Source organism: Enhydra lutris, unplaced genomic scaffold, assembly GCF_002288905.1.
Source record: "Enhydra lutris kenyoni isolate GAN:26980312 unplaced genomic scaffold, ASM228890v2 scaffoldscaffold51, whole genome shotgun sequence".
Classification (NCBI taxonomy): domain Eukaryota; kingdom Metazoa; phylum Chordata; class Mammalia; order Carnivora; family Mustelidae; genus Enhydra; species Enhydra lutris.
In genome coordinates, this window is record NW_019154135.1 from 13,719,300 (window position 1) to 13,737,459 (window position 18,160).

General features: G+C 67.0%; 1 protein-coding gene across 1 annotated transcript in view; it reads left to right on the forward strand.

The window, feature by feature from the left end:
* Window positions 1–18,160, forward strand: part of LOC111156985 (calcium/calmodulin dependent protein kinase II beta) — a 77,706-nt gene that overhangs the window by 50,952 nt on the left and 8,594 nt on the right. The window contains exons 5-16 of the mRNA XM_022518167.1: window positions 1,468–1,533; window positions 6,701–6,773; window positions 8,799–8,901; window positions 8,987–9,070; window positions 9,532–9,626; window positions 9,755–9,877; window positions 10,291–10,374; window positions 10,930–10,972; window positions 11,911–11,985; window positions 16,256–16,296; window positions 16,404–16,475; window positions 17,671–17,715. Coding sequence (XP_022373875.1) covers window positions 1,468–1,533; window positions 6,701–6,773; window positions 8,799–8,901; window positions 8,987–9,070; window positions 9,532–9,626; window positions 9,755–9,877; window positions 10,291–10,374; window positions 10,930–10,972; window positions 11,911–11,985; window positions 16,256–16,296; window positions 16,404–16,475; window positions 17,671–17,715 — 904 coding nt within the window. The remainder of the gene's footprint in view (window positions 1–1,467; window positions 1,534–6,700; window positions 6,774–8,798; window positions 8,902–8,986; window positions 9,071–9,531; window positions 9,627–9,754; window positions 9,878–10,290; window positions 10,375–10,929; window positions 10,973–11,910; window positions 11,986–16,255; window positions 16,297–16,403; window positions 16,476–17,670; window positions 17,716–18,160) is intronic.

The following is an 18,160-nucleotide window of genomic DNA, read 5'->3' on the forward strand; positions in this document are numbered from 1 at the left end:
TGGGCACATGCACACATGTGCGCACAGACACACGTATGCACACGCGTGCGTGCACACGGACACACACAGACACATGGCACAGACACGGACACGCACACATGACACATGCACGCGCACACGGACACACACGCATGGACACATGGGCACACACGGACACGCACGCTCGCACGGGCACATGCACGCGCACACGTGCACGCGGACACACGCACACACGGACACGCATGCGCACATGGACGCACGTGCAGACAGACACGCGCACACACGGACGCACACGCACTCGGGCACACACGCACACGTGCATGTGCACAGGCCGGCGCACACACGCCCGCGAGGCTCAGCCTCCATTAGGCCGTTGCCGGCTCTGAGCCTCGGGCTTTTCTGGTGGCAGGTCGGAACCCCAAGAGCTCCTTCCTCCTGAGCGCTTGGCATGTCCAGAGGGGTCAGAAGCAGGCGTGTCGCCAGAGAGGGACATGCTGAGCCCCGACACATCCTGTGTGTCTTGCCGTCTGACTTTAAGGGAGCGTCGACCCACGCCAGGGGCACCCACTCAAGCAGGCCCGGTGCCTGTCGCCCCTGCCACAGGCCAGCCTGCCCCAAGCAGGGGCACAGAACTGAGGCCCACACAATCCCCACCTTCGTGAACAGAAATGACGACAGAGAGGGCGCAGCCTCTGGGGCCAGCGCCGCTGCAGAGGGAGGCAGCTCTTGGCCTGGCCGTCTCAGCGGTGGGAAGCCTGGCCGGAGCTGGGGGAGGGCCTGCGGAGTGCCCCGGGAGGGCTCCTCCCTGCTCCCCCTGCATCTGTGCCTCACCCCTGTTGTCTTCACCTTTCTGTCCACCTTATTTTCCAACTCAAAGGGCCCCGGGTGGCCTGGAGTCTCTCGGGTTTCCCAGAAGCCCTCCGGGCAGTTTCCTGTCTGGGCGTCCATCCTGATCGTAAGGCCCTCACTGAGCAGGGACACGTGACAAGTGGGTGTGCAGACAGAAATCCCGCCCTGCTCCTAGATGGGGCTTGGGACGCCTCACGGGCTCACCTACAAGGGAGGCCAGATCCGGACACTGGCTCTCTGGCCCCTTGCTCTGTGCGGGGTCACAGCTCTGGTACCGGGGGACATGAGGAGGGATCCAGATCTCTTCAGGCCCAGAGTTAGCATGACAAAGCCTGGGTAACACTGCAGAGGCCTGGGTCAAACTCCTGTGCTGCCCACACGGGCCACCACCCCATCGAGAGCCCATTTTCTGAGCACGACTGCCATGTCATGGAGCGGCTGTGAGAGTGGACATGTGAAATGATGCCGTGTGTAAGGACTCGGTCGGTTGTTAGTCCTGGGAGATGAGGACGATAGGGAAATAGGGTAGAGAATGGGGAGGGGGAGGAGGAGTCGTTGATGTTGCCAGCGGTGACAATGGGGATGGAGTGATAAGGCAGATGGGGTCGTCAGAATCTGTGACCTGTGCTTTGTCTTCAGGGTCACGGGCGGGGAATTGTTCGAGGACATTGTGGCCCGAGAGTACTACAGCGAGGCGGATGCCAGGTGGGTATGCAGGCCTCTGTCCTTCCAGCTCCCTTCTCTTCCCACCCCTGCCTCATTCGGTCGCCGCCGGCCCCCGGGGCCCGCGTGTGCTCCTGTGGGCAGAGCGGCTCACACGGCTGAGGCAGACGGTCTGCCGGGCGGAGGGGGCGCCCCGTTCCTGCTGGGAGCCTGGAGCATGTCCCAGGAGCAGCCACTTTTGTGTCCTCCCCCAGATCGGAGCGGGCTGGAGTCGGGGAGTACCCGGGCCGGCTCCGCTTCCCTGGGGTGGGGATGGCCCAGAGAGGGGCTTTTTCGGTGGGGGTGGGCGGTGGAAGGGGGAGTCATGGTGCTCCCCCCGCCCCCACCTTGGACATCTGTCTGTGGCCCACAGCAGGCACCTGGCAGGGCCTTCCTTGAGGAGAGGGGCAGTTTCCAAATGCTTTTCCGAAGATGGGGCAGGGGTCCCTTTCCGTGCCGTCTTTCCACGGCCAGAGGCAGGAAGGGCAGGCAGGAAGGGAGAGCCCGTCCATGGTGGGCAGGAAGCCAGGGCCCTGTGTGGAGGGATGGAGGGGCTCGGTCTCCCTGTGGCTGAGGCTCCTATGGGGGCCCCTGGGCAGACCTTCCCCCTGGGGTCAGCCATCCCAGGGGATGAGAGCCCCAGGGACATCAGGGGGCCACCCGCAGCGTGCTGCTGGGGACACAGGGCCCTCCTTCCTGGAAGGGATGCCATTGGTGGCCAGCTGGCAGCTGTGGCCCATGCATGTCAGCCTGAGGACAGCTGGGCCCCAGAACCCCTCTTGTGACAGACAGAAGGCTGCTCTGGTCACTCTAGCTGCTGGTGTTCACTGTGGATGCTTTTTATTTTTAATTTTTCATGTTATTTGCTCCTAAAAATTTCATTAATGAGCATATATTCCTTTTCTAATCCAGAAAATGAATATTATTATTTCATTTTAATTTTATTTAAAAGATGTTATCTATTTGAGAGAGAGAATGAGCCGGGGGGGGGGAAGCAGAGGCAGAGGGAGAGGCAGGCTTCCCACTGAGCAAGGGGCCCATAGACACGGGGATCGGTCCCGGGACCCCGAGATCAAGGCTAAGCTGAAGGCGTTTGCTTCACTGACTGAGCCCCCGGGCGTCCCTTGAATATTATTTTTTAAAGTAGCTTTTTGTGACTCATTTCTTTACCCACGGGCGACCGTGCCTGCTGGCAACAGCCCAAGCGAGTCCCGCGGTGGCCTGGGTCCCCGTCCAGGGCCTCCTGGGTCCTCCAGTGTCAGGGCCGGGGTTGGGGGGTATCAGGGACAGGGCACAGGGGCATGGGCTGCTTTCCCAAGGCTCCATGAGGAAGGACCTTCGTTTCGTCCGCTCCCCCGGGAGTGGCCGGTCCCCTTCGGGAGCAGATCGGTCCTCATTTCCTCCTTTAAGACAAGTAGAGAGAGCAGCCGAGCCGCGTGCCTGGGCTCGGTGGGGCCGGGGTGGGGACGTCTGCAGAGTGGGCGCCTGCCTGCGAGGCCTGGGCTGTCCTGACCTCTGCCGGGTGGGGGAGGAGCTCTGGGGAGGCCCGGTGGGCGGGGCCCGCTGGCTGGGGCAGGGCCTGGTGCCCACCACCAGGGCAAAGCCAGCATGAGGAGGGCCTGCCTTCCAGTTCTGCCACCACGGCCACGGGGCTGCCTGCATCTGGGCCGCGGGCCTTCACGGCCCTCTGTGTCCCCAACGGCAGCGTCCTGCCTCTGGGGCCTTTGTCCTCGGCACCCTTCACTGCCTGGGGCCTGGCCCCTTCCCTGCATTCCGCAGCAGGTGCTCCCAGCTCAGGGGTGTTAAGGCCCGTGGCTGCAACTCCCTCTTGGCTGGGAGCCCCTGGGCGCTGCCCCCGACCCCGGCCCACCCACGCCCAGCCGTGCACACGCCCTGTGCTCCCCGATGCTTGTGGCCTCCGAGCTCCTCCCTCACCCACCTGCCCCTCCTGCCTGTGTCTCAGCCTTGTCTCCAACACCCCCTCCAGCCCCCGGCCCTGCCACTTGATGCCCAGGGATCCCTCTGGCCCCACTCCTGTTGGGGACCCTATCGTGGAGGGCCCCCTTGGTGTTAGGGGTCCCTTGGAACTGGCCCAGAGGAGACAGGGCTGGAGTTCCCCGCACAAATGCCTAGTTTTCTCTCACGAAGCCTGCCTTGCTCATTGCCCACCGTGGAGAAGGCGACGAGGGGACTCTTAGGGAGTGCTTCTGGGCGCCTCTTGTCCCCGGAGCTCCGGCCCTGCGTTTGATCTTCGTGCTGGTGCTTTGTTTCTGGGCAGGAGGACCTGACCGTCTGCCATAGACTCGCCCACGGGCATTGTCAGGAACCGTGGCAGGCATGGCCCAGGCTAACTCCCATCCTGGGAGGGCTGCCTGGCTCTGGGGACCTGCCCCTGAGAGGGGTTGTTGGCCCCGTGCAGAGGCAGGGTCTGGCCCTGGGGCCGGCCAGGGCCAGTGCTGCTCGCGGCGGGACGTCCTGGGGCTGCCATCGTGGCGAGTCTCTGGAGGGGACGGGAGGAAGGCAGGCACTGCTGTTCTGAGCTCTTTCCCGATCCCACTTCAGAGAAATGTGGCGGTTTGTGGGGCACCTGGAGTGTCTTTTCCCAAAGCAGGGAAAGCAAAGGTCAAAATATTTCGGACCCAGTTTTTAGAACCCTAGAAAGCTATGTGGGTCTTGAGAGATGTTTCAAGGGCCCCCGAGAATCCAACTGCCCTAGCGAGGAGGAGGCGGTGGCAGGGGTGCAGCTGGGGTGACCCCAGAGCCCAGTACCAGGAGAATGGTGTCCAGGACCCAGCCAGTGTCTAGAATGATCTTGGCAACAACTCTGACCCAAAAAGTCCCCGCCAGGAAGATGGCACAGTGTGAGCAGGAGGGAAGGTGGGCAGGACTCCAGGCTGTGCTCCCAGGCTGGAGTGGGCAGGGGGCCAGTAGTGCCCTGGAGCCCCCCAGGCCAGGGCCTCCCGAAATGGGCTCCTGCAGGCCACGGCGTCAGGCTCCCACCACCACGTGGCCGGTGGGGAGCCCAGCTTAGGCAGCTCCGTCCTGGCTGTGCGGGAGAGAGTGCGAGTCTGTGCCCTGCCCGCCGGTCTCTCCCTCCTGGTGCCCACGAAGCCCCTGGAGTGGGGTCTGTCCTCAGTCCCACGATGCTCTCGGAGAGACGCCGGCCGGGAGTGTGGGCTCATGTCTCTGGTGCTGCTTTGGGCCCTGCGTTCCCGGAAGGGGACAAGGAGGAAAGCGGTGGTGCAGCCCCCAGTCTGAGCCAACATTCCATCTGTCCTGCAGTGCACAGACCCGAGGGTCCAGCAGACATTCTCGGAACCTCTCCCTGCTGGGCACGGCCCGATCATGAGGAAAGAGCCCTGTCGGGACTGTGGCAGAGGCTGTGGGACTGTGGGACTGTGGTGGGCAGCCCAGAGGGTGTTGTCAGGGCTCAGAGCCAAGGAAGGGTCTCGAGGGGCAGGTGGAAGGTGGGCTTGAGCCAGAGCCGAAGCAGGTTGTGCCGCAGGCTCAGCAGGTCTGACGAGAGGCCGGGGACCCCGGGGCCTGCTGGAGCAGCCAGAGGTCCAGGCCATGCCCCCTGTGGCCCGCGAGGGCCGTTGGGGCAGGCAGGGCAGGCTCCTGCGGGACAGCGGGTGCAGGCCAGCACCGCGCGGCGGCAGCTTGGGAGGGGGCTGGTCCGCCAGGGCTCCCCACCGCCCCCCAGCTCCCTGCCAATGCCACAGTGCGAGGTGGGCCCGGGGACCGGTGGCGGAGCGCCGGGTGTGAGCGCTGACAGCCGTGGGGCTCTGCGTGCACCCCGCGTCCTGCCCCCGCCTTAGAGGAGGGGCCCTGGTGGGGTGGTTCCCCCAACGAGCTTGCCGTGGGGGTCACCCACAGGTGCTGAGCGCGTGGCTGCCGTAACGGGGGTCTGGTGCCACCAGGACGGGGATGAGGACCATGGGGGATGGTTCTAGGCAGATGAGGGCTTTGTGGGAGTCGTAAGAATAAGGCAGGTTTTGAGGGTGAGTTAGGCCAGTACACAAGGACAGGAGACCCCAGGTCCCGAGATTCAGGGCATGAGGGGGCTGTGGTTCCAGCCCGTGGTGGCGCTGACAAGAGGTGGCCTCCCCCAGGTCTGGGCCCGGCTCCTTCTGACCCCCCGCAGAGCTCAGGCACTGTGGTCGTTAGGGTTCCCAGGGCCTGGCTTGTGCAGGGAGGAAGCTCGGGTTTCCTTCCCGGGCCGTGGGCAGATGTCCCTCACGTGTGTGCTCTCCCGGCCAGCCCAGGGCTACCTGAGGACCCGGTCTGGTCCCTCACCCCCATGCCACGTTCGCGGTTGGGAGAACAGCTGACCCTCAGTCACCTGCCTGGTCCGGGCGTGGCAGGAGGGGTCGGTCCTAAAGCAGTCTGCCTCCCTGCCTCGCCCGCACCCGAGGGGCTGTGAGTGCTGTCCTGGGCAGGGGGCTCCTGGCGGCCCGCGGCTGGCCATGCTGCAGGGTGGCTGGGACCCCAAGGAGTCGGGGGCTGTCTCTGGGGCAGCCGGCAACCGTGGGTGCCCTCGGGGCACCTGGGGGAGGCAGGCTCAGGTCCCAGGGTGTTGTGTCCTCGGGGCCTGGGGTGTGGGTGATGGGCATGCACCGCTGTGCGAGGAGCCCGAGGGCAGCCCTGAGCTCTCCCTGCAGCCAGGCGTGCCCGGAGGGCCCCCGACATCTCCCTGGCTCAGGGCTCGGGACAGAGGCAGGAAGCTTCCAGGACCACGGGGCTGCCCCGGGGCCGAGCAGCCAGTGTGGCCGGCTGTGGGATTGCCACTGCGCCAGGACTGTGGGGCTCTGGTGGCCACCCCGCTCCACACGGCTGGCCTGCCTGGCGGGGTGTGGGCTCAGCCCTGGTCCCCCTCCGAGAGGGTGTCTGGCGCGGGGTCAGGCCTGGGCGGCCTGAGCCGGGGGAACAGGGGTGTGTCCTCTGAGTGCTGCTGCTGTGGGCCTGGTCAGAGAAGAAGGTGGGGCGTGGGGGCTGGCCCTGCCCTGAGCTGGCCACAGAGGACCCCTTTCTGGCCGGCATCTCCTCCCCTGTGCGGCAGGCGGCACCTTGACTCTCTGCTTTCCCGTGACCCCAGTGCCACCTAGCGCCCCACTCCCGCACCCCTGCCCCTCACGGCCACCCTCACTAACTCGCCTGCCGTTCGCCGCAGTCACTGTATCCAGCAGATCCTGGAGGCGGTTCTGCACTGCCATCAGATGGGCGTCGTCCACAGGGACCTCAAGGTGAGTCCCCAACCCTGCTCTGGGCCAGCTGGCCGTTGGCGGCTGCGTGTCCTGCAAGAAGGGGCCCGGGAGGGGAGGGGAAGTGCGAGGACAAGCGCGTGTGGGGCCGCATGCGGGGGTGCGCGTGTGTGTGCACGTGCACTCGGGGTGTCTGGGCTCCAGGGGGCACACAGACCCAGCAGGGGGGCATACAGGTGACCTGCACACAGGTGGGGCAGATGCCCGGGGAGCAGGGTTGGGGAGGGCGGCCCCGCTGGCCTCTGCCGGCGTCCAGCCCGTCCTGCGAGTCTGCTGCCCTGGACTCACTCTGGGCAGAGCAGTTTGTCCCCCCGCAGGGCACCGCGTGGCCTCAGGGGTAGCAGCACCCCCTCCACCTTTCCTGCCTCTCAGTGTCTCCAAAGTGGGCTTTCCTCCGGGCTGGGCTGTGGGGGAAGGGCCTGTCCTTCCTGCCGAGAGTCCCCAGGTGGCACTTGAGACCGACCTTCCCAGGCTGAATGGGGTCACACCTCCCTTGGGCCCCCGATCTTTGCAGGGGCTGCTCTGGGATGGTGTCGCACCAGGAGCAGGCCCGGGGTCTCCTCCCGAGCCCTTTCCATCTGTCTCTGCACGTCCCACATGGTCCCGCGTCCTTGCCTGCTTTGTGTGCCCGGGCCGTGGGCCTCAGCGTCGGGCACCACGTTTGGTCTGAAGCTGCGTCCCGTGGCAGCGTGCCCCCGCCGTGGCCACGGAGCCCGTGCGGCATGAACATATGTGCGCCCCCCACCCCGGCCCGGCATGTCCCGGGCCATACCAGCCTGCTGAAAAGAAGAAAAGGGCAGGACACTGGACCTTCTGCCTCCTGCCGAGTGTGGAGGGCAAATGGCGTCTCCTCTTTCAGAGAGGACGGCTGTCTCCTGATGGGGACAGACCCCCAAGGCCATCCTGTGGTGCGTTTGCGCTCAGCCGAGTGCGGCGTGGGGAGAGCAGAGGGATTTGGCACCGTGGTGGGGGGTTGTGAGGGAACCGGGGGGGAGCGGGGGTCCCCCACTCTTCTCTGGGGCTGAGCCCTCATCCATGGCAGTCCTGCCAGCCACTTCAGACCCCTCAATGTGGGTGCAAGGGGAGGTGGGGGCCCCCTAGTCCCACTCACGTTGACCAAACAAAGACATGAGGGGGCCCCTGTGCTGGGCAGGCAGGACCGCATGTCCACAGCACATCTCACACAGGTGATGTGCTGGGGACATGGGGCCCGGCCAGCTGTGTGGGGCCCGGGGAAGCGCCGGTCTCTGCCATGGGGCTGGCATCCTTCATGGCTTCCAAGGGGCCGTGGGCACATTCTGCCGCCTCAGGGTCCTCAGCACTGTTAACAGGGTGTTTCCTGGGGCACCGCCACGGCTGTACTCTCAGTGGGCCTGCCTGCTGGGACGGTGGCCTGGCGAGGGGGCTGAGGGCCCCTGGTGGTCGGGGACGAGGGAGGCTGGAGGCCAGAGCTCTGAGGGCTCTGCACTGACCGCTGAAGGCGGCCAGGCCAGGATGGGCAGGCCCGGGGACAGGGCACTGCACAGAGCGCCCCGTGGTGCTCCTGTGGGATGGGGGACAAATGTCCCTTCAGCTTGCCTAAGTGCGCTGCTCCTGAGGCAGGGGGGCCTGTGAAGGGCCATTTCCCGCTGGGGACGCTGGATGGCCTGAGCCAGAGGGATGGGGCGGTCAGACGCTCTCCGCTGCTTCCTTACTCTGGTCCTCTGGAGGGGGGGGCACCATTTCTCAGGCAGCCCCCACGGAGTCTGAGCACCCAGATGTGGGACATGGCGGGCGCACTGCCTGCCAGGCTGGTAAGGGGCTCTCGGGTCTGCCTGCCACATTCTGAACTCTCGGCCTGGGTGTGACAGCTCCCCTCTGCTCCCTTGGGTCACAAGGAATCTGCCGGGGCAGCACCCACGCAGCAGGGTGTCAGCCCACAGACCGCCATCCCGTCTGCTGTGTTCCCTCCCCTCTGTGTCCTGTGGCATGACCCACACGCGCACTGGCGTGTCGCCTTCCCTGCAGCCCGAGAACCTGCTCCTGGCCAGCAAGTGCAAAGGGGCAGCCGTGAAGCTGGCGGACTTCGGCCTGGCCATCGAGGTGCAGGGGGACCAGCAGGCATGGTTCGGTGAGTGGGGACCCCCGGCCACCTGGAGTGAAGACAGGGGTCTGCTGCCCTCTTGGCCCTCACACCGCCCCTGCCCTGTCCCCAGGGTTTGCCGGCACGCCAGGCTACCTGTCCCCAGAGGTCTTGCGCAAGGAGGCCTATGGCAAGCCAGTGGACATCTGGGCATGCGGTGAGCCCTCTGTGGAGGCGGGGTGGGGCCGCGGGGCCATGGTGGAGGGAGTCCTGCACCCGTGCCAGGCTTGCCCCTGGGCTGACTCGGGGCTGCTGTCCGCCAGGAGTCCCCCTCCCCACCCAGATTAGAATTGCTCATGTGACCCTGGCGGGGCCCACCTGGCTGAAGCCCAGCACCCCAGTGCCTGCCCTGCACCCAGAAGAGAGGTCTGGGCCAGAAAAAGCACACGGTGTGGGGTGGGTGGGGGGCCTCGTGCAGACCACTGTGGCGGGGTCGCTGCAGGAGCTGAGCCCTGGATGTGACCTTTGTGTTCCGAGGGCACGGGGGTGGGCTAGGGGTGGAGCCTACAAGGGGGATCCAGAGAGTGGGGGGCTGGGGGGTGAGGTGGGGGGCTGGGGAGGAGGCTGAGGGAGGGGGAGGCAGGGCAGTGCGTGAGGCCGGCGCTCTGCTCTGCGCAGGGGTGATTCTGTACATTCTGCTGGTGGGCTACCCGCCCTTCTGGGACGAGGACCAGCACAAGCTGTACCAGCAGATCAAGGCGGGAGCCTACGACGTGAGTGCACGACCCTTTCTGCCCCTCCTCAGCCGGGGCAGGCAGGCCCACGTGAGAGCCCTCAGAGGACCCTGGCTGCTGTCTGGGGAGGGGGCTTCACACTCCTGCGTTGTCGCTTCCGTTTCTAGTTTCCATCTCCTGAGTGGGACACGGTCACTCCTGAAGCCAAAAACCTCATCAACCAGATGCTGACCATCAACCCCGCCAAGCGCATCACAGCCCACGAGGCGCTGAAGCACCCGTGGGTCTGCGTAAGTCCTCGCACGCAGACCCTGGGGTCCTCCGCCCTCCACTGGCGCGTCCCCGGGTCTCCTGGCTGCGTGCCCCCGGGGGCCTGGGACCCACTGCGGGCTGTCAAGGCCTCCGTCTCTGGTCCGGCCTGTGTGTGAGGGGACGGAGTGTCGAGGCAGGCCAGGGGGCCTGGGTAGGGGACACGGCCGTCAGGAGAGCCCGGAGGGTGAGGGTGGGGGGCGTTCCAGGTAGAAAGGGGCGGTGGGCTCAGGGCTGGGCAGCCAGGGGGGCACAGCTGAGCTCCGGCTGCAGTGGGCGGCTGGTGGCTTTGGCACAAGGGCCGTGGCACAGCTCTGCTGTCCTGAGCCCTCTCCCTGAGGGACGAAGACCTCTCGGAGCCTTTAGCAGGGTGTGATGGCCCCTCTCCCCACAGCAACGCTCCACGGTGGCCTCCATGATGCACAGGCAGGAGACTGTGGAGTGCTTGAAAAAGTTCAACGCCCGAAGGAAGCTCAAGGTGAGACCTGGGCCCCAGCACCCAGCCCGTCTGCCCCACGGCCCGCGTGCTCGCCCGCTGGGGCTTGCCCGTGACTTGACGGCCCCAGGCCAGGAGTGGCCAGAGGGGTCCCTGCGGGCTGGGTGAGGGGAGGCACAGGGTCCCGGCGATCCCAGCACCTCCCAGAGCAGACGGGGCAGGCGGACCCAGCCCCCCACATGGCAGCGGCGCTCAGGGACCCCCGGGCTGTGGAGGCACAGGTGCCCCTGCTTGCTGCCCTGTGCCCAGCATGAGTGGGTGGGCGGCCTTGGACCCTGACGGGCCCGGTGTGGACAGCAGCCCAAGCGGCTGGTGGCCAGGTGTGGGGGGGGTAGGCCGCAGGAAGGCCCTGAAGGCCCCTGGAAGCTGTGCTCAGTGGGCAGCCTCTGTTTTCGCTCAGGAAGTGGGGGCCGGTCCCTGAGCAGCTAGAGAGCTGGTAGACTCTTGGGGGGCCAGGCCGGGACGCAGGTCCTGCGGGTGCCCCGGGCTGAGGTCCGGGCTGCGGTGGCCTGGCCTCAGCCGCATGCCTTTCCCCAGGGTGCGATCCTCACCACCATGCTGGCCACGAGAAATTTCTCAGGTAAGAACGCTCAGCGCGCGGTGGGGAAGGCTTCCCAGGGAGCCGCCGCCGGTGGCCCACCCCTCTCACGCCCCCTTTCCCCCCGGCCTTTCTCCCCACGGTGCAGTGGCCTTCTGCACGCTCAGGACCGCGAGGCCTGGACTCTGGGCAGCACCCCAGGGTCCGCCCCCACCCTGACCCAGCCCGGCCTGGGAGGCCGCCCGGCACACGTCCCCGTCCCTGCGTGTTGGGTCTGTGTCCTCGCTGCCGTCTGGGCCACAGCCCTGTGTGTCTGTCCAGGTGTTGGTCGCCACCTCCGTGGCCTTGTCCTGAGCTCTCTGAGCACCCGTTCTGTGTGTGGGAGGGGAGAGGAGGACCCGGGACCTCTCCACCGAGCTCTGGACTTGCTGGCGGCCACCCGCCTGGGGTGCTGTGGGTGGGCGGGGCTGGGGGTGTGCAGCTGCTGTGGGGGCGTCTGTCAGCGACCCCAAGGCCAGGGGCCCTGGCAGGCCCACTGGGCAGAGCGTCGCCCACGGGGCAAGTGGCCCCCTGGCTGTCCTGTGGTTGTGTGTCGCCCGCGTCACTGGGTGCGGGAGCGTCTGGGGTCCATCCCTGTTCGTCTGCATCTAGCTCCCCATCCTGTTCCTTTGGCTGTGGTACCGTGCTGCTGGGACCGGGGGCGTGTGTCACACCAATACTAACGGGTCCTGTCCTGTGCGCATGCCCACTGGGCACGAGAAGCCCCCGCTGGGGTTTTCTAAGGAGAAAGGAGGCAGACCCTTTCCAACTGTCCGTCAGTCCCAGTCCTGTTCCCACTCTCCTGTGAACGGGACTCTGGAACCATCCGCCACCCAACTGTGGACTCTAATCTTCTTCTGCTTCCTTTGTCTCTCCCCTCCCTTCCCCTGCCCGCCCCGTCTGTGTCCGCCCCTCCCTCGTCTCTAACCCGGTGCTAACAGTGGGCAGACAGACCACCGCTCCGGCCACAATGTCCACCGCGGCCTCCGGCACCACCATGGGGCTGGTGGAACAAGGTAGATGCTCTTGCCCAGGGTCCCGCCTGTTGGCATGCAGCCCCCTCGCTGCACGCAGCTGCCGGCCGGGCCTCCGGAGCTGCCCCCGAGGCCCCGGGAGCCCCCGCTCCCGCCGGGGACAGATCCCACACGGCAGCCTCAGACCCCATGCGCTGAAGGAGGGCTCAGGCTAGGGGACACCCGAGCCGTGCCTCCCCCCAGATGCATTTCACCGGACCTTGGACCTGGCCCCTGAGTCTGGGGGTCAGGAGACCCCTCTGGTCAGAGCCCTGTGCTCTGTGATCTCTCTTCCTGCTTGTCCGTCATGACTCCTGTTCCGAGTGACCTTGACCACCTGTAAGAAGCCTCACGGCTGCTGCTGGGTCTGAACCCTGAATGGGGGCTCTGGGGAAGAAGGCTTGGGGGCAGAGGTCCTGCACCATGAGAGCCCTCTTGCCAGCCCCCCGCCCCCTGCACTCCCCGCCCGGCCCGTCCTTGCGCCCAGGCACCTGCACCGTGCTGCTCCCATCACTCGCTTGGAGCTGGAGGTCTGTGTGGTCTGACGTGCGCATGTCTGCTCTGCGAGCTCCAGGACGGGGGCCTCAGCCCCCAGAGAATGTCCTGTTGGGTCTTTCTGTGAGGCCCCAGGCCTCCTCCCAAATGTATGAGCAGAGAGGCTGCTTCTCTGGACCCCGCTCCTCCCAGGGGCCTCAGGCCAGCTCCTGCCCATCCCCCTGTGAGCTGGCCAGAGCCCTGAGGGCTAGCAGACCCCAGGACCTGCCAGGGGCCCAGCCTGAGCCAAGGCCAGTGCAGGCGTAGGGCGCACAGAGCCTGTTGCAGCCAAGGGCCGACCCCAGGGCTCCCCAGACGGAGCCGCGGGGGCCGGTTTTCTGCTGGTGCCTTGTGCTTTGGCCCCAGCCAGCCGTCCACCCCATTTCTTGCTTCAAGGTCCCGCAGGGGTGCATTCCTTAGCTGCCCCCTCCTGGGGGCACTCCGGGCAGGGCCACCCTCGGGAAGGATGGTCTGTGCCCTTTCTGCGAGCCCAGCGGACATGTTCGGCAGGCAAGGCCCCTGGAGGGCCGTCTGGAGCGCATGGGGAGGCGGGGGAGGAGGGCAGGGTGCCTGGGCGCTCCTGGAGAAGTGCGGCTGCCCAGCGCAGTGAGCGAGGCTGCTGGGCTGCCCTCTGCCGGGGCCCCTGCCTGCGCCCGCCCAGCTGCCGTGGACCGTGGATGCGCCGCGAATGCATGCGCCGTGTGCATGCCCAGCCCTGCGGGGCGCCCGGGGCTGCTCCGTCCTGGAAGCAGTCAGTGCATGAGGACAGAGCCCAGCATGGCTGTCCGGGGCCGCCGGCGAGGGGATGAGCCGACGCTGGGCCTTGGGCTGCGGTCAGCCCGCCTCGGCCAGTGGCATTGGGCGGGGTTCTCCGTTTCAAGGCCATGGCTCCTCCATAGGGGACAGCCTCCCGGGTGACGCAGCGCCCTGGCCGGAGGAGCCCGCGGGGTCTCCGTGGAGACGGATGCCGCAGGTCGTCAGAGCGTCTCGGCCTTCCCCGAGAGGGGGCGGGCAAGCTGGGGTTGGGGGGCAGCCGTGGCCGGCCTGAGGTCTCTGCTTGTCCACCACGGGTCTGGGGTACCTGCTCAGCCCACCCCCTCCCGGGGCCCCTGCCGCCAACTAGTGCATCTGACTTGAGAAAGCGTGGGGGGAGGGCCCTGTGCTTGTACTGCCGGTATAGACGCGTCCACAGAGCCCTGGAGGCAAGGAATTTCCAGGAGCTGCTTTCAGGAGGGGCCCGTCCAGTGTCTTGTAGCCGCTGGTCCAAGGGGAGGTGTTTGGGGATCGGTTAAGGGTCTGGGTGTCCGCTGTGAGGCTTTCTGGAGCCCGGGCCCCACTGGAGCTGTCTGAGTCTGCTGGGGTGTTGTCGTCTCGGGTAGCAGGGTCTGGAGAGTCAGGGACTGAGGGGCACCCTCTTGAGATCCAGGCCTGCCCCAGGGTCTCCGTCCGCTTTTCACCAGGGCTCGGTTTGAGAGGAAGGCCAGGCAGGGCAGGCTGTGTCTTCTCGGGGCGCCGGGCCAGCTCTGACGTCCTACATTAGTGTGCGGGTTCTGTGGGGATGCATGGCTCTGGGATGCTGGGCTGGACGCCTCTTTCCTCCAGGCCCCTGGAGGACCCTGGCCCTGCTGGTCAGCCAGCAAGGACGGGGTCTCTGGGCTGTGTGACTTCAGCATGACTCCCACGTTGGGGGAGGTGGCCTACCTGTGCGCTGGACTTGGGGAAGGGAGCAGGGGACTGAGGTCAGTGGGGGTTAGGTGCAAAAGCTCCCGTGTCCACAGGTTTGGGCTGTCCCGCCATGGTGGGTTATGGGGAGGTGGGTTGGAGCCGACCTGTGGTGGTTTCCAGGGTCCCCACAAGGGGAAGCGGCCCCTTGGGAGATGGCAGTTTTGGTCCTGGGACGCTTACGGGTCTGGGCCTGCAGGGTGTTGGGGTGCGGTCCTGATCCAGCCTCGCCAGACTGGGAGGGTGTGCTGCAGGCCTGGTGGGCAAGGGAGGGGCCCTGTCACCCCTGCACTGACTGGGATCCTGCGACACTTCTCGTGGCGGGGAAGCCCGCAGGACCGGGGCACGGGCCAAGAGGCAGGTCTCTGGTGACACGCAGCCCCATGGTTCCTGGTGGGGAAGCCTTTGAGAGAGTGGACTGGTTGTGGGGAGAGACCGCCCCTGGGGTGGCACTTGGACAGCCCCACAGGGCTCTCTGCTCGAGCACATCACCCATGTCCCTGCACAGAGCCTGGAGGGCGGCAAAGGGACCTTCACGGAGAGAAAGGTGGGCCACAGTCCAGAGGCTTGGGACCCTGACAGTGGTCTCAAACCAAAGCAGCATTTAGCTTTAGCCCCCTAGCACAGACGCCCCACCACCCCTGGGAAGTCTTGGGGGGGCCTGGGTGCTGCCACTGAGGCTGCCGGTGTGGGGACCCCCAGTGGAGAACCGCTGCTCTCCAACCACCAGCCTGGCGCCATGGCCTCCAGGGATGTTTCCCGCCGTCAAGAGTACCCCCCCGCCCCCCGCGAACCACCGTGGGCTGCAGGGCCGGCTGGAGGCTGGGGACCCACGGCAGGGTGGGGGCTGCAGCAGCCCTGGGGGCCCACCCCCGGCCCCGGCCCCTGGTGCGGCCACTCCGTCCTGCACAGGTGGGGCAGCGCTGGGCCGGGAGTGCGGGCGGGGCGGGCGGGGCGGGCGGGGTCCTGGGCCACGCGCTTGCACTCCTGCCTGACCACATGAATCTTGTTTTCTTTCTTTCCCTACCACCACCTCCCTCCCTCCTCACCTTTCCTTCCCTGGAAGGTAAGCCCATTCCCTTGCTTTGGCAGCCGTTCCACGGACGCTGCCCACTGCGCAGGGCCCAGATGCTGTGGGACTTGGAGGGGTGGCGGGCTGCCCTGATCTCTGTGTGGTCGTGTTGGGGCGAGCCAGGCCGTCTGCTGGGTGTCCCACAGGTGGTGGGCAGCCGGAGATGTGGGGGGGCCCTCTGGAGCCTTCCCCACGGGTGGCACCTTGTTGAGCCCATCAGAGCCCCGGGGCCTCAGGGGTGGGCAGAGGGGCCGATGCTGCCCCGATAAGGCCAGGAAATGACTCCAAGGTCAGGACTTCCAGGACTGGTTCCTGAAGATCGAGGCAGCCCGTTGGGTGCTGAGCCAGGGGGCCTGGGCCTGTGGGCAGGGCGCGGAGTCCTGTTTGCCGAGGGAGGGGGCCGGGAGGCTGATGGCAGGCGGCCACCCGCACTTGGGGTGAGCCCCTCCCTACGTGGGTGGGTGGCCAGCTGCAGCCCGCCCCCGCCCGGGAACACAGGCAGGTGACCGGCAGTTGGCCCAGCACCCCAGCCTGGTGCCCCATCCTGTGTTCCTGTGCAGGGCGGGGGGCACCCGCCTCCTTCTTGGTGGAGCCTGCACAACTGCCCACGGCCGCAGGGCCATGTGGGGCAGGAAACCTGGGTGTCCTGCAGGGTCATGGAGAGTGGCCGGGGGAAGGGGCCTGTCCTGGGGATGAGCGCTTTGGGCTGTCCTGGGTCTCCCGTGGGCCTTCTCCAGGATGGCCAGGCTCAGAACTGGGCAGACCTGCTTCACCCCCCACCGATGACGGACACCACCCTGCCTTGGGACTTGGGGTCCCCTGGCTGACCCCTAGCTCTTGGGGATCCCCAGAGCCCGGCTGGCCCTGAGGTCAGCTCACACCGAGGGGTGGGTAGTCGGGGGCTGCGGATCCTTTGCTCATGTCGCCTGTCTCCTCCCGATGCAGCAGCTAAGAGCTTACTCAACAAGAAGGCTGACGCGGGCAAGGTGAGTGCCCGGCCGGGCCGCCTGCGGCCGCGCTCCCTCCCTCCGTGGCGGGCAGGCCCTGGGAAGGGGTGTGGCTCCGTCCCCCTGACTTCTTCCTCTCTCCACAGCCCCAGACAAACAGCACCAAGAACAGTGCTGCTGCCACCAGCCCGAAGGGGACACTTCCTCCGGCTGCCCTGGTACTGAGCCCCTCGGCCCCCTGCCCTCCGGCCCTACCGCAGCCCGGCTGTGCGGTGGCTGCCTGTCAGGCCTGGGGTGAGGTGGGGTGCAGCCCCAGCTACCTCCGATGGACGGTGCCTGGCCCTCCAGCTCCCCTTTGCCGCTCGGGTGTGGAATTACGGCCGAGCCCCTTTCGGGGGGTCTCGGGTCTGCGCAGGGGCCTGGCCCGGTGTCCCACCTGTGGGTCAGCGCTGAGAGGCATTCAGGAGCGTGTGTGCCTGGCCACCCTGCAGGGGCCTGGCTGGGCGGGGAGATGCCTTCCAGCTGCTGCAGGGGTGCGCCGCCCTGGAGCGGAGGGCTCTGGTGTCTCCCAAGAACCATGGGTGGGGCTGGTCTTAGCTGCGGAGCCCCCCAGTGATCTGGAGGGAGATGAGCCGCTGTGGCAGTTGCTAGTGATGACCCGGCCACAGCCAGGGCGGCTTCCCGTGGGCGGCCGGACCCTGCAGGCCCCAAGCCTCCAGGGGACACAGCCCCATGGCCGTGCTGGCCTGTGGCTGCCCGGCAGGGGCGGAGGAAGCCCGGGGGCTTCTGGCTGGGCAGGCGTGGGCAGACACAAGTTCAGAGGAGCCCGCTGGCTCTGGCCCTCTTGTCGGGGGGCCAGGGGGTGGGTCCTGGCCAGGTCCCACCCCGAGCTGGTGGCGTGGCTTGTGATGGTGCGAGGGCGCTATGTGCCCATGGCGGTCTGTGTAGGGCTGGCCGCCCCGAGAGGTCGGGGTTTGCCGGGGCCCGGGTTCCGAGTTCGTGCGGAGCCCAGCCCCACACTGCCCACAGGAAGGCTCGGCTCGCCAGGTGGCCGTCCAGCACGCGGGGGCGGCCTCAGCCTCGGAGGGGAGGGTCCCACACAGCCAGCCCCATCTCAGACCCCGTCCATTCCATATGCCACCCCCACTCCCATGACATCTTCAAAACCGTGCCGCCCATCCCGGGGCAGAGGGTCAGGCGGCAAAGCGAGGGGACAGGAGGATCTCGTTGCCCGCCGCCCCCACGCTCTGTGCTGAGCTCCGTGGGCGCACGTGCTTCTCTCTGGCCTTCCCGGCCTCTGGGCCTCCCCAAACCGCTCTGCCTCCTGCCGTGCACGCTCCGCTGCCTCCTCCCTCCACCCACCTTCTCCTCTCACTTCCCTCTTTCCTTCCTCTGTGCTTCCTTCTTCCGTAGGAGCCTCAAACCACCGTCATTCATAACCCCGTGGACGGGATCAAGGTACTACTGCACCCACCGGCCCCCTTGGGAGCCTGCGCCCAGGCAGGAGGCAGGGTCTGGGGCAGGTCTGGGGCAGGTCAGGGGCAGGTCAGGGGCAGGTCAGGGGCACGGACCGGGCAGCCCTTGTGCTGAGAGTTGGGGGGCAGATGTACAGGGACCCTCTCGAGGCAGGACAGAGCCCCACAGGTCCACGGCCACCCCCTCAGAATGAGGCCCCAGGCGCTGCCGTCTCAGGCATGGCTGTACCGAGTCACTGTTGACGGTGGGGGCCCAGAGCAGGGTCCGCTTCTCAGGACCCTCCGGGCTGTCCATCCGGCCCTGTCTGCGGGCAGAACCAGCAGAGCCGGGAGCCAGGCATGCAGGACTGCCTTGGGGTGCCAGGGGAGGAGGGCAAGCGTGGGCCGGGAGGAGGGAGCAGCACAGACGCCCCTGGCCGCCCACATCA